The 15,433-nt window shown below is 42.1% G+C and overlaps 1 protein-coding gene across 1 annotated transcript; it reads left to right on the top strand.

Moving 5' to 3' along the window:
- Positions 1 to 1,725: 1,725 nt before the first annotated feature.
- Positions 1,726 to 15,008, top strand: LOC111220342 (ubiquitin carboxyl-terminal hydrolase 31-like). The gene is made up of 16 exons (XM_022743401.1): positions 1,726 to 2,299; positions 5,603 to 5,740; positions 5,985 to 6,073; positions 6,882 to 6,974; positions 7,194 to 7,329; positions 7,582 to 7,732; positions 7,967 to 8,147; positions 8,235 to 8,346; positions 8,456 to 8,550; positions 9,151 to 9,228; positions 9,396 to 9,525; positions 9,719 to 9,838; positions 9,988 to 10,213; positions 10,327 to 10,485; positions 10,597 to 10,749; positions 10,842 to 15,008. The coding sequence occupies exons 1-16, from the start codon at positions 1,766 to 1,768 to the stop codon at positions 12,383 to 12,385; spliced, it is 3,939 nt and encodes a 1,312-aa protein (XP_022599122.1). The 5' UTR covers positions 1,726 to 1,765; the 3' UTR covers positions 12,386 to 15,008.
- The last annotated feature ends 425 nt before the right edge of the window (positions 15,009 to 15,433 follow it).

Raw genomic sequence — 15,433 nt, 5'->3', positions numbered from 1 at the left:
GATTATTTTTGATTAATCAACTGGTGCAATTTTAATAATTGACTAAGTAATTTATTAAGCAGAAATGCCATCGATTCTCAAATGTAGAGATCTGCTGTGGTTCTCTGTGACTGTAAATTGACTATTTTTGGGGTTTGGACTGTTTCTCAATCAAAACAAGAAATCTGAAGACTTGGGCTCTGGGAAACTGACATACATAGCCTTTCACTATAGGTTGTGACATTTACAGACTAAAACAATCTTTAAGTCATCAAAATAATTAACAATAGAAAATAAAAACACACAATGGGATTTATAATTTTTACTCCACAACAGCTGCAGTATAGTTACTACAGCTGTCATATTAAGGTTTTATATACAAAACATGGCATGATCATTTTATAAAACTACTAATGGCATGGTTACAGATGAACCTACCCAACAGTATATAAAATACTTAAAAATAGCTCCTCCTTGACCATGCTTCTTATATGTTAATAATAATACTAATACAATAATATGGTGGAATATGTAATAATATAACATTGTTAAAAGGGCCATTTTCCATAATAGAATTACATTATATAATTTTGAATGATTTTTGAATGTTGTACAGCGGAGTGAATTACAATAAGATGTACTAATATATCTAAAGGTTAATAACTCATCTAACACTCGGACTCATGGTAAAGCTTGCTGTGGACTTGTTGGCTCGATCAAAGAATTAGTCTTGTTATTATCTGTTAATGATGTGATAATATATTGACATTGCTGACCAATTGGCATTGAGCAGTGTCCATGCTGTCCAGAGACGGGGATGGATGGAGCATCATCCAGCATCACATGCCGCTGTACCTGCTCCACTCCAACATGGACCAGTGTTTGGCCCTGACGTCAGCCGTTACCGCCCTGCCTGCAGTGTCGGTGCCCACAGAAGATGATGGAGACGGGAGAAGCGGCCTCGCCGTGAATCCCATCCGGAGTGGGAATTAAGACGCACGAAGACTAAGACAACTATTCCGAAACTTTCGGATGGGGACACCGAAACGTGCACCTTTCACATCTGGCTCACGAAAAGATGCTCCACAGCAGGCAGGCGCGAGGGAGCGGCGGGCTGTGCCGCTCCGGTCGGGGGGTCCCTCGGTTTGGCGGAGCTCGTGCGAGCGCGCTCACTGTGGAGGCGATTTAGGGAAGACATTCACAGGGTAAACACCACCAACCGATCCGTTTTCAACATCCGCGTGGATTTGATGACCGGAGGTGAAGGAATACCTTTAAAAGGGTGGAGCTGCGGTTTCTTTAATAAATGATGAGGAATTCCGCGCGTCACTCTGCCTAATTGTGAAAGGTTGATTTGATGTTTATGTCTGGCAGACATTGTGTCCACTGGTAGTCAACCACAGCGCCTTGTTTTTGTGTATAAACAATGACACAGGTTGTGTTATTTCACCCGACCGACTGCTAGAGATGATGGCTGCTGGCTGGTGCGGGACTACCCCAGGCATTCATGTAAAGCGCCCTGGTAGTGGCTCTCCATGGAGGCTGTTTATGCAATCCGACGCAGTGTTGCAAGTGGGCTGATTTGATCCTTCTCTGCTGTATCCATATGATATGATCCCCAGAACTGCCAGGCCTTTGTGTTTGTGTGAAATATGCTCAGGCCTTGTGTAAAACATCAGAAAGTGAAGGAGCTGTCATTTCATGGGGACGAAGCGGTGCTCTGAATAAAGGGGGGGCCCTCTTTGGATTTAAGGCGTAAAACGCGGGCAAAGACATCGGACTGACCATGTCGAAAGTTGTCAGTAACAAGGAGAAGAAATCCTTCAGCAAGAGGCTGTTCCGGAGGAGCTCGGTCCGCTCAGTGGGGAGCTTTATGAACAGAGTTCTCCGGACTCTGTCGACTCTGTCTCATTTCGGCACCGACGAGCAGGCCGCCGAGGACGAGAAGGACGACGCAACTTTGATCCCGACCACCACCGGGGGGTCAGTCCCGTCCGACGACAGCGACTGCGGGGGGTTTCCCTTCGGGGACAAGGTGCCAGGTGTCGCCGGACTCAAGAACCACGGCAACACCTGCTTCATGAACGCTATCTTACAATGCCTGAGCAACACGGAGCTGTTCGCTGAGTACCTGGCTCTGGAGCAGTTCAAAGGAGGGGAGACGACCAGCAACAACGAGAAGGCCAAGTCTAACGGGGTGCTGCTCCAGAAGAAGGGGAGCCAGCAGCACGAGGCAGGGGAGGTGACGGAGCAGCTGTCCGGGCTGGTTCGGGCGCTCTGGACCTTTGAGTACACACCTCAGCACAGCAGAGACTTTAAGGTAAGTGTGAGGTCTCAAAGCATGATTAATCTCACAATACCTCCCCAAAATATAATGCATGAAGTGCATGCATTATATTGACATATATGGATAGCAATATGGTGCATACAGACTCAAATGACATCAATGTAAGTGCTTTAATACAATAATTAAGTTTACAGGTCCTGATTTTTTTCCCCCTCACATTTATTGATTCTTGTTTGTGGCAAATCTTCAGGTCAGTTTTAGCCTCTTTTCAGCTGAAAGTCTAACTCACAACAGAAAAGTAAAGTCAACTGAGTTCAGATTGTTACAAATAACATTACTGGATACCTCAGCCCCCGGTTGTCTTTTGTTTTCTGCCATAAGGATAAGGCATCTAAGTGAGCTAGTTTGCACAATGCCATCTCTGACAATATACTGACAACACCAGATGCAGATGCTTTGGCCTTATACTGGTCAGCCTAAAAATATGAACTTGAGCCTGTTTAATATCCCCTTATTCCTTCATTCGTCAGAATAATTGCAGACAGGGTCAGATGCCGTGATTAAGTAGAAGCCTTCAATGACTGATTTTCTTGTCAACAAGCCTCTGGAGCTCATCATTCATTTGGCATTATTATAGTCTCCACCTTTCATTCCATATTTTATGTACATATATATGAAAAACAAGGTAGTTTCTCTTTTGTCAAGTGTCAGTTTTTATACAGGAGTCACAGCACAGCTCACAGTTGTGAGTTGCTTATAATCACCCTTTTTATAGGAGAATGAATCATAATGGAAGAGGCGAAGTCAGTTTTCCTGGACTAAAACTCCTTTCTTTAAAAGGCTCTTTGAGCTGCTCAGCTGATTGTTGAGTCCTAGAGCTGCTTTTTTTTTTTTGAACTGCTTGATTGTCCATCCCACACTCATCAGCTTTTGTTCCAGCCTCATCTGTTGTTTCAACGTTTTGCCTCTTAAACTCTTATCCCAGCACTGAAAAATTTGCCTGTCACAATCACAAAGGTTTGTTCTTTGCAACAGGGATTTCTTTTTATTTTTTATGTGTGTTTTTTTTCTGTCTGATAAGCTATTTTCTTCTTTCAGAAGTTCAAAATGTACGAAGGAGAGGAACTAAATTGAACAGGGCTATTCAACACTTTGCTTATTCTTTAGAGTGTTACTATTTCTGTCCATTTTTTTCTGCCTTGGTTGCCAGCCAGAGTACAAACTGTCTGATTGGATATAGATTATTCTCTTCAGAGTGAGAGGCCTTGAATATGTTTAACTGTGTAGGGAGATTAAGTACAGCTATCAGGAGTATCAGGTACTCAGAAAAGGAAAATTTATTCAATTTAGATTTTAATTTGAAATAAGCTGATTTCCGAAGTAAATCCTACTTGTTGTTTTTTAATATCATTGTTCCTGATGTGTGTTGGGCGGCATACAGTAAAAATTTTACTGACTTTCTCTCTAATAACTCACAAAATCAAACATGTAGATGGATTGGAAGTACTTTGCTCTCCAATTTATAGATCACAAACTTAAACGCTGCTAATTGAACTTTAGCGAAGCATGCTATTTTCGTGGTTCGTGTACTTTACTGCTCAGCATGCACATGTGACGCTTTTGTGCCTCTTGCCTCAGACCACAATCTGAGCCTAAACTGAGAGCACTTAAAGATCGTTAGGGAGACATCCGTAGTAATAACACAGGGGAATCATCCACTGTGCCTCAGAATCCATTTTCTCTCCAAAGAAATAGGTTTGAAGATAATGTTGTTGTTCACCATCCAAACTGCCGAGGAGCACGAGCTACAAGAACTCTCTCATAGAAGATTAGGAGGGACGTTCACTGATGGTGAAAAATGATACTTAATTTCATAATATGATTGATGGTAAAACAAATCCAACATGATGGCAGTGTGTAAACAACACAAACTCCATGGTTGATACAGTTATTAGGCTTTTCTGTAGATCTTCTTTATTCTAATGTTAATAAATGATGAGCTTCAAGCAATCAGTCTTTCATTAATTAATGTCCTGCTTAACCTGCTTAAAGTCAAAATGATGGTTTTGATCAGCACAACTGCTGAGAAGAATAATTTGGAAGGATTAATCTGTTTCTTCCCAAACTGTTGCTGTGTGAAATATCTGGGATGGAATAAAGTAGAAAAGTTAAAAGCTTCTTTATCAACTTCTTCTAATATCGCAAAGGATCAGTGTTAGACAATTTTCTTCTCCATTGTCGTAATGAAATATTTACTTTACGTTAATGGGACATTTTAGCCCTTAGATCTGTGACTTCAAGTATCTCTACTGTGGTCGTTGAGTCAGAATTCAGTTTTTTTAACTGGTCCTTAACAATCCCACAGACTTGAAAGCTGCCTAAACTAAATTACCCATGTTTTCATGTCAGTGTAGATATTCAGATCAACTTCCTGTTACTCATGAGAAATCACTGACAAATTAGTAAACACTGCAAAATCAATTTTATTGCAAATAACAGTATAACATATACATGACACACTGAATAGTAAATGTGTAATAGAAAACATTTATTTTTCCACAATAGTATAAAATCTGACCCCAGTCTTTCTTTTCACTCTCCATTAGATTGCTTCATAAACACTAAATATTTCACATACAGCCTGATAATTCATAGGACTCACTAATTCTGTCTGTTTCAAAGGGATACAGATGTTTAAAACAATGCATCATTAACATTTCCTTGGCATTTCACTGAAACAGCTCGTGTTTACGTTTCGTTTCGCCCAGTGGTTCTGTGTTTTCGCCTTAAAACTGTCTCATAATGTCTCATAGTTTCATAAACAGACCTTTACCTAAAGGGAGCCTCTGTGGTCAAGCCACAGAAGGAAAGCTCGCTTTTTGTTTGCATCACAGTTTGTACAAATTGCAGAGGCTGCCTTGGTAATGTCCTCAAAATGAGGAACAGTGTCCCATGGGAGTGGCTGGGACGGCACACGGTGCTCAGTCCCCCCCATATCTTTGACCTTGTGTGACATTTGATAGCTGGTGAGTAGAGGTGACTTTATAGCTGCCAGCCTGGGTGGCTCTGTAGAGTACACACTGTTGTCATCTCCAATAGCTAATTGTTAGTGAGGTTAAGCTGTCGATTTTCAGCCTGTGTCCTGGTTTTAAAAAGCTTCTCTCAAACATCACCCCCAACCTCTGCTGACCTTTAGGAGAGTGCTGATCGTCATCCTGGTCAAACACACTGAATATTTTATGATCAGCCAACTCGCTTGCACTATCAAACCATCTCCCTGTTTTTGGAGCGATGCGCTACGACCTAATTTGTTTGTTCTGCTGTTATCTGCTGCAGAATGTGGTGTCCAAGAGTGCCCTTCAGTTCAGGGGTAACTCCCAGCACGATGCCCAGGAATTCCTCCTTTGGTTGCTGGATAGAGTTCATGAAGACCTCAATCATATCGTCCACCCTGAGATCAGACCCCCCCGGAAGGTAAACAGCAACTTAGAACACAGTTAGATATTGTATTTGCAGTATAGGATACTCTATATTCAGCTATAGACCAGTATAATCTATATTTTTGGACAGTTTTCTTAATGTTTTTACTAGATGTTGTCCCTTTTGTGTTACCTGACCGATCAATTTTGCAATAAACTGTACTGCTGCTGTTTTCTAACGTGCATTACATTGTGCTTGTGTCCCAAATAACTGTTCAGTGTCTGTCTTATATTTGCAGCCTCCAGTAGAAGAAGAAAATCCCCCTGAAGGATCTCCACTACCAGCACCTGGCTCTTTTGTACAGGAGCTGTTTCAGGCACAATACAGGTGAAATTTTCAATCACTGGTATATACTGTTATCTATTTATACCAAATTAAATACTGATTTACTGCACACACTTTACTCACATAAAGGTTAATTATCAGAAAATCAACGAGGAACATTCACAAGTAGTAAAACAATGTCCACAAAAACCTGCATTGTCTAAGTCAAGGGAATCTGTTCAAAACTCTGACAACATGTGCTGAACACATAAAACACAAATTGTGACAAAATATTCTAAACTTTCTAAAGGTTCACTCACTAGCTTTTTTTCTCTTGTCATCTTGTCATCAAGCAACCTAAGTTTCGAACTTTGGTCACTTGATAACAACAAGTGATTGAAGTTAAAATTTTAGGGATAGGAAGCACCTGGAAAACACATTGTATCTTGTTTGTTTAATTTGTGCAAGTGTAATTTTTTTTTAATGTAAAATCAGCAAGTTGTGGATTTACAGGGGGTTATGTGGAGTGTGTTAGCCAGGAGCAGTGACTTCCTGGAGTCTTGTTGTCATTGTGAAGTTCAACCCTAAAACCACACTGTGTCGTTTTCACTTTCTAGAGTAAGAAGGTAGATTTCTAACCATTGGACAGAGACAGGCTAGCTCTCCACCTGTTTCCAGTCATTACACTAAAGCTAAGCTAACCAGATATGAGAGTGGTATCAATGTTTTCATCTAACTCTCAGCAAGGAGGCAAATAAATGTACTTACTGAAACACTGAAGTATTCCTTTAAAATGATACACTAGCAGTAACTAACAGTAACTACCAGTACTCCAGCAGCTTTGCTTTATTGTCATCATGTCTCTGTGTAGGTCCTCTCTGACTTGCCCTCACTGCCAGAAACAGAGCAACACCTTTGATCCTTTCCTCTGCATCTCACTGCCAATCCCGGTACCTCACACACGGTAAGGTGGCTCTGTATCTAGTTTACAAGTAAGAGAAAAAAAAAAAAAAACATGTCTCTGTATGCCAGCATTAAAAAGAGTGTCAAACCCAGCCTAGACAAACACCATGAAGGATCTGACAGGAGAAAGCTAAAATTAGAAGATGCCATCTATCTTTGTAACATCAGTCCAGCCGCGGCTATGAAACAGCCAATTAATTTCAATCTTTCTGTGTTGCAGGCCACTGTATGTGACAGTGGTGTACCAAGGAAAGTGCTCCCACTGTATGAGAGTCGGGGTGGCGGTGCCTCTCTCTGGCACCGTGTCCAGACTGAGACAAGCTGTGGCCCAAGAGACCAAAATCCCTGCCCAACAGGTGCTGCCTCATTTGAAACTTCCTTTTTTAAGACCCTTAGTACATCAAAGTGAAGAGGATTAAAGAGAGTGTGTGCTACTTTGAGGAAACTGGATGGATGAGTGTTTTCAGTTAGACATGAGAGAATTTGTTGGTTATGTTTGTCTTTCTGACCATCTGATATTTGCCCTCTTTAGTAATACCTCATTGATTTTATTTGCTACCAATTCTTCTGCAACCCGCGCTCTGCTGTTGTTCCCCGTCTCTGCTCAGATTGTCCTCACTGAAATGTACTATGACGGCTTTCATCGCTCCTTCTGTGACGACGACGACGACCTTGAGATCATTCAGGAGAGTGACTCCATCTTTGCCTTCGAGACACCTGAGCTGTTCAGACCAGAACAGATCCGCTCCAAGCGAGGCGGTACAACATCCTGTGTATTCCCCCAGAAATTAGTTTAGCTCTTTGTCTCGTTACGGTAGTAGGAGTGGAGATTGGATTAGAAATGGACTAATATTGGAGAAATGCTTTATTCAGGAAGCTGCTGCACACACTGACCTGCATGTTGGATTGATTTTTGAGGCAGTTTATAAAGTAGTGTATGGCTTTCACTTTTTAAAAAAGTTTGTAACTTTAAACATTGTGTGTTGATTTCAGGAAGCCCACATGCAAATCTCAACCAGAACAACTTGAAGTATGGCACAGATAATAACAGGATATCCACACAAATACAAGAGCCTACAACACCACCTCAGAGTCCTAATAAGAACAGTGGGCAGGCTGAGAAGATTGTCCTGTTGGTGTGTAACAGAGCCTGTGCTGGACAGCAAGGACGCAGGTACTTTAATGAGCAACAAAGTGCAAGAATGTCCTTCATCAACTCAAAGAATTCTTTAAAACCTCACTGCTTTGGTTTTCCGTGCAGGTTTGGTAATCCATTCATTCTGTATCTGGAGCGTACAGTGACATGGGATGTACTTCAGAAAGAGATCCTGGAGAAGATGCAGCATCTGTTGCGCCCTGGAGTCTTTGTGCAGGTATGTACTCTAAGCATGCTCTTATCCACGCAGACCCTTTGATTTGAATCATCCTTTCATGACGTTCATGTGTTATATTTTAAAATATCTTATCCTGGATGGTCTGTAGGTGGGGCCCTTCACTCTGCGTGTGGTAGGAGTGGTTGGAATCACATATCTCTTGCCTCAGGAGGAACAGCCACTCTGCCATCCCTCTGTGGAGAGGTAATGTCACTTACCACCACAAGGGGGGTGTGTTACCTCACTTGAGTAGTCATTACATAAATCCTGCAGTGTGTTCAATGCACTTGAAGTTGATTGAAGAGCTACAGTATGTAGGCTGTCTCTTCAGTGGTATTGATGTTAAAATATGTATAATAGCTTGCCTGTTTTTTATGGATTTCCTTCTCAGAAGGTGCTAACCTCTGTGGCTGCTGCATGGATTTTTTTTAAATGGAGGGAATGAGAAAAAATGACATTTGCTTCACTACTTCAACAAACAAAAATGAACCCTTGAAGACTGGCCTAATATAGTGCATTGGTTTACCAGAACTTTTATTAATTGTGCATCAACAGGGTTTTTTTTTTTTGACTCAAGTGTTTATTAAAACCATCTGGGATCCAATGTGCAATTTCAAAACACACTTTCCAAACAATTTGTAGTAGTGGCTTGTAGTGGGAGTCTCAAAATGAAACTTAGTCCAGTGTAGCTTCCAAATATTCTTTCCAGTTCTTCAGTCAATGGTAGTTATAATTCTGTATGAGTAGCTAAATGTCTAAAATGGGAAGTTTAATTTGGGGTTCTCTTAATCTAATTTTTAACAGGGCATACAAGTCTTGCGGCCCTGGAGGGCCCCCTCATGTGAAAATTGTCGTTGAATGGGACAAGGAGACAAAAGACTAGTAAGTGAGCTCTTGCAAAAACTAATCTCACTCACTTGATGAAGCTCAGGGCAGATGTGTGATGTGACATGTTGTATCTTCTGTCAGAGCATTTTAACACAAACACATGTAATGTTTGAAGTTCTATGTGATCCCTGTGAGACTTGTGTGCCATGTTATGCCTGCAGTCTGTTCAAAAGAACTGAGGACGAATACATCCCAGATGCTGAAAGTGTGCGTCAAGTAAAGGAGCAGCACCTGCAGCCTCAGACATGTTCACTTGCCCAGTGCTTTCAACTCTACACCAAAGAGGAACAGGTAGGCTGAGACATGGGATCATGTAGTCAGTGAGAATATCACTGATACTGAATAAATACGCGGATTAAAGAAAGTTTTTGTCAATCTTTGCCGCGTGCTAACATTCATTGACAGTTTCAGCCCGTCTCCAACTAATGCAGAGTTTTAAAAACATTGCTCTTTAATAACTGATATTTTTCCACATTCATTTCAGCTCGCTCCTGATGATGCATGGCGATGTCCACACTGTAAGCAGCTCCAGCAGGGCAGCATCAAGCTCAGTCTGTGGACCCTGCCAGACATCCTCATACTTCACCTGAAGCGCTTTAGACAGGTGCTCTCTTGCAAACGAAGCTGCCACAATGCTCAGATTTCTAAAAGTAAAAAAAAATCTAATGAATTAGAGATAATGTATGTATTATGTTACTGAATAGGAACTGCTTTTAAAAGAATATACTCACTTGAATGTGTTGCATCCTTCAGGATGGGGATCGACGGATGAAGATGCAGAACATGGTGAAGTTCCCGCTCACGGGTATGGACATGGCGCCCCATATGGTAAAGAGGAGCCAGAGCAGCTGGAGTCTCCCCTCCCACTGGTCACCATGGAGACGGCCTTATGGGCTGGGCCGTGATCCGGAGGACTACCTTTATGACCTGTATGCAGTGTGCAACCATCATGGGACCATGCAGGGAGGACATTACACAGGTAACACAGCACCATGCACAAGCAGTGACAGATATGGTTGTTGTATTAACTGATTTTGCTTTTATGAAAGTTTTGCAGGATATTTTAACATTTTATTGCATTGTGTCTTGTAGCTCACTGTAAGAACTCCATTGATGGACAGTGGTATTGCTTTGATGATAGCGATGTTCATCCCATGTCTGAAGATGAGGTGTGCAAGCAGACTGCTTACATCTTGTTTTATCAAAGACGCGCCACAATTCCCTCCTGGTCTGCCAACAGCTCTGTGGGAGGTAATCTTTTATTGATGTTAGGCTGTACACTTCCTTACATACAGTATTTGTTCGGGTGTGCTCTATGGAATATATTGCAGATGATCAGCCACTCTCTGTTTGGGCCTTTAGGATCCACCAGTTCGTCCTTGTGTGAGCACTGGATAAGTCGGCTGATGGGTAGCCGTCCACCTAGCCAAGCCTCGTCTGGTTCCTCCAGACGCACCTCGTTGGCCTCCCTCTCGGAGTCCGCTGAGTTTGCCGGTGAACGGAGCGAGGATGATGGTGAGGGACACTCATCCAAAGACAGGCGATTTCTCAGATGATTTCATAAACATGAATATTTTCTTATTGATGTGTATCTTTCTACAATGCAGGCTTATCAAGCCGCCCAGCAGTGAGAGGCATGCAAAGACAAACGTTCTCCTCGAGATCTTCAATTGCCAGTCCACTGGTACTCAATGAAAATGGCACTAAACCAACCTGGCCCCACTCTGCTAAGCTCCAACTCCGTTCCAACTCTCCCTCACGCTTCTCCCTGGAATCCCACTCCTCTTCTCCGACTCTGGAGAGGATAGGAGAGGTGGTTGATAACAAGCTGTCAACCTCCTGCTTCCCTGGGTCACCTAAGCCAGACAAGCTGTCAGGGGGCAAGTCAGTCCTCACAGCCTTGGATAGTAATCCTGGTAGTAAGAAGCTGATAGAGCAGGTCCACTCCAAGGCTGTGGCACAGGCAGAGCAGAGGACCTCCGTCCAGACCGGGGATAACAACAATGTAGTCACTGCTGCTGAGCAGGTTAGTCCTCGACATGGGGCGGCTGCAAAAGAGCCGAAACAAAGAAATGTGGCTCCAGATAGCACTGGTGTCAAAAGGACCTCAGCAAAGACCGGGATAGAGAGTGAAAGGAGTCCCAAGAAGCGTCCTGCCACCTCCTCAACGTCATCCAGCTCTCTCTCTCCTGCGTCCCCAGCTGTTGACAAGTCACCGTCTCGAACGCAGGCCAAGAGTGCAGCATCAGCATCAAACCCCAAGGACAAAGGTGATGGACCTCCTAAAACTAGCAAGGCTAGTTCCTCAAGAACAGCAACCCCCTCTAAGAAAGGGTCATCTCAAACCCCAGAGGTCTTACGCCCTGACTCTGCCCAACAGAGGAAGAGTGGTTCTCCGGGATTACAAAGCTCAAATCCTCAGAAAAGGACAACACCTAGAGGTGGAGGCGAGAAAGGCTCAGCCTCTGGAAGGACTAGAGCAGCAGACAGGAGCACTAGCCGTGAATCTTCACGGACCAGTGCGGTTTCAGAGAAAAAGGTTAACCCTGGAGGACCTCCCTCCAGGTCAAGTGCTGCCAGTAAAGTTGAGGGCAGGCCGGGCCGGGCTGCGGAGAACAAGGCAGCTGCCCGGACCTCAAGTAGTAGCTCCTCTATGGCTAGTCTCCGATCCTCGAGTGTGGGAGTTTCCTCTGCGAGCGCGGCCCCACCATCTAAGGGACCTCGTAGGAACAGTAAGACAGAGGAGAAAGGTTTGTCCTTCTTCAAAACTGCTCTGAGGCCCAAAGAGACCCGTAAGTCAGTTGATGGTGGGAAATCAGGGACGGCAGAAGCTAAAGGAAGTCCAGAGGATAGTGGTGGGGATGCAGTTAAAGAAGGAGTCCCACATGGAGCCAGCAGGAAAGCCCAGAATGTGGCATCAGAGGCTCAGACTAATGTGACCACAGCCAAAGACAAGGAATCCTCCAAGGCAACCGCTGCAGCTAAGCATTCACTGCTGCCCTCCACAAAGTCCAAGCTTTCTGGGGCAGAAACGACCACCCAGTCCTCCGCCAACTCAAAAGACCCTTCGAAGAAAGAGCCTGCTAAAAAGACAATGCAGTCTAGAAAAATTCCCATCAACTCCACACAAACTAGCCAGAGGTCCAAGTAATGTTCTTCTGAGGACCTGATAACAATCTCTCAAGTGCAGCTCTGAGGTGTTTTAACCATCAAACTAGACCCAGTGTCTGACCCCAACATCTTTAAAGCACCTGTAGCTTTTCAGTGGTTACTGAATACCAGCTGCCATACTGGACACTTACTGTCCACATTGTTAAATAGTTATTTAGGAATGGATTTTAACAAAGCACTTTGTATGGATTGCATTGTTTTTGAGGAATATTATACTGTATTGTAAATAAGCATGGACTGCACATGTATTGAAAATATTGCCTTGTTCTGTCTGTAGCATAGTTGGGAGAAGTACATCTCAGTAGGAGGTGAAAATAAAAGTGACTTTGCACAAGATGGAAAGCAAATATATAATGGTGGAAAGAAACTTTTGAGAAATATCAAACATGGACTACTCAGTCACCAAAGGAAGTTTACTGGCAATTTTTAAAATGCTGATGCAGTGAAACACTGAAATATTTCCAAAAATCTTTATGTACAGCTCTCCTTCAATATTGAGAGCCATATGTCAACAACGAACATCAGTGCCTCAGATAATCATAGTGAAGTATTTAATCTAAATTGTATAACTGCAGGTGTTGGTAAATTTATAATTCAATTTTAATATTTATTAAGCACTGAAAATGTAATTTCAAGTAAAACACAATTAAGCCTATTTAACCTGAACTGTTGTTTACATATGCTCCTTGATGTAGTAATTGTGCAACAGCCTTTAAGAAGTATTTTTCTGCAGCCAAAATCAGACTGTGATGGAGAGACCGGGGAGAAGTGCAGGAATGAAGCATGTGTCGTTGGTGTTAAATGTCCGGAGACCTTTGGTTTGTAATGGTTCTTAAATGTTTGTGTTTTATTTACCAGTAATAACCTGTTACCCCTCAGACAGCCACCCACCCGTCACCACCTCTGCCCTCCAGCTGCTGATGCCAACACTTACCTGCGGTGCCCATGTCCCTCATGGGGATCAGCCTCCTCTGACTGCCAGACATCTCCAAACATTCCTCCCAGACGAACACAGGGTTAATGTAAAAAGCCACTATACGCACACAGACAACATTATTCAGAGACAGCTGGGTTTGCCTTCGTTGAACACCATACATGTACATAGAGCATTATGGTGCGTGTGAGTCAGCCCATCTTCTTGTCTTTCATACATGACATCACAGCTTGTGCACATCTTTAGCTTGCATCAATGAGTAGATCAACACTGAACGCACTGACAAAGATTGAGAAAAAGAGATCACTATTCATGAAGTATATGACAGTTGTTGCATGATAAATTGCTTATGCATGCACTTAACTATGCAAGCAGACTCTTGCTAATGCCCACACTGAGTATGTAGAAGTGCTACTCTTGGATGTGTATATATTTCTAACTGTATATTTTTCCAAATGCCAGCATCAGAGAGCATGTTAAGGCATACTTTATTAAAGCTTTGTTTGCACATTTCTTCAAATCAATATACATTTTGTATGAATGATAAGTATTGCTCATTCACCCTCTCAAAGTAAATCAACTCACTTGCAAATTAATGTTTTCTGTATTGTATTCATTTGTCTCACATTTTCCCCCCACAATGCCAATTTTAATCAGATTTTAAAAGAAGAATTGTTTTTATATGGTTTTGGCAACAAAACATCGCTGCAGTTTATAACTTGTGGTATAACTGTTGTTTATCATCTGTAACATCTGCTCTGAGAGCTGAGAAATTAAAATGGCCAACACCAGTAGTGTGCTGTACAAGACGTAATGCCAGGCTTGTTTTCTGGTTTTAAATGTACACACTTTGTCAGGTTAGGTTGGGACCGTTCAAGACAACATGCTGCCATTATGACCTCAGTCTTCTGCTTTTGTCTGAAGATCCAAAAAAAGCAACAATGTGCAATATATTCTCTGAAATCTGATGTTGTTCTGGTTTTAATTTTTGTATGATCAAACCTCAAACCTGTCTCAAAAAAGTCACAATACAACAATAGACATAACATCTTGACTGTAATACTGTATATGATAATATCTTGAATTTTTCACTGTGACAGATTGCGCTCGAAGGTATCATTGACTAACGTTGTAAGGAGTCCCACCAAGTATAAATTCTTAAATGATTAAACATCACAATTATAGATCTACTGATCTACTAAGCGTCACATTCAAGGAGGAGTGTGCATCATTTGCCCAAGCAGCTGGACCATAAACTACTTTACAGCCTTCTGGCACATGGTGCAGAATAAATCTAAACATTATCTTCAGTGCCTGGTGGCTACAGTGTGTTCATACTGTGGAATTACACCCAACACATGCAGTGTATAAACTGACTTATGTACAGTACGTCACATCAATTTTAAGTGAAATCTTGCAGTGTTGATCATATGAGAGGGATGTATATATCTAGTGAAATGCTATGAGGAGTTATTTATTTTCACAAATGCATGAGAAAAACCTTTTTATTTTTCCATTTATATTCTGTGATATAATGTAATTTTTGACATGTACTGTGTTCATCTTATTTTGGGGGGTAGCAGTGTGTGTTGGCATTGTTTTAGCAATGCAAGACAAACGACAACAAAATAAAATAATGTCATGAAATAAAATTTTGTCGACATATGCAGCTCTGGGTCATTTGTTTTGCATTTCCAGTTTTTGTGCTGCTACTTTTTGGGTCACATTTCTCCTTTGCTCCACTTGGTGGTGCTCTGTGTTTGCCTGAAAATCCCAGTAGACACAAAAATAATGAGATGGGGAGATAAAGCAGCGCTCAACATGAATTTGTCCGTGAGAAATGCCCTTCAGTTTGAACTTGTGGGATTATTAAGATATATAGTAGCGTCAAATCTAATGCTGTCAGTGACAGAGATGATATGTTATTAAACTACAGCACCATCATTTATTTAGAGCTGATTCAATTGTGGTTTTATTAGTTTGGCCCAAGGCTGGGCATATTAAGTGTTAATGCGGCCTCTTTGTCTTTCTGTTCTTGTAATTTTGTAGAGCAGTCATCAGTTTTGGGAATTACATTTTCACCCTCTCACTTCT

The sequence above is a fragment of the Seriola dumerili genome, unplaced genomic scaffold, assembly GCF_002260705.1.
Source record: "Seriola dumerili isolate Sdu_G_001 unplaced genomic scaffold, Sdu_1.0 BDQW01000068.1, whole genome shotgun sequence".
NCBI lineage: Eukaryota > Metazoa > Chordata > Actinopteri > Carangiformes > Carangidae > Seriola > Seriola dumerili.
Note: the sequence above shows the minus strand (reverse complement) of the source record. Positions and strands in the feature narration are given on the sequence as shown.

What these genes read in the sequence shown, in the direction of transcription:
- LOC111220342 (XM_022743401.1), top strand. Translation starts at nt 1,766, where the DNA reads ATGTCGAAAGTTGTCAGTAACAAGGAGAAGAAATCCTTCAGCAAGAGG. An exon ending in CCAAAATCCCTGCCCAACAG is followed by an intron (nt 7,330 to 7,581) that starts GTGCTGCCTCAT and finishes GTCTCTGCTCAG; the next exon opens with ATTGTCCTCACTGAAATGTA. An exon ending in ACCTGAAGCGCTTTAGACAG is followed by an intron (nt 9,839 to 9,987) that starts GTGCTCTCTTGC and finishes TGCATCCTTCAG; the next exon opens with GATGGGGATCGACGGATGAA.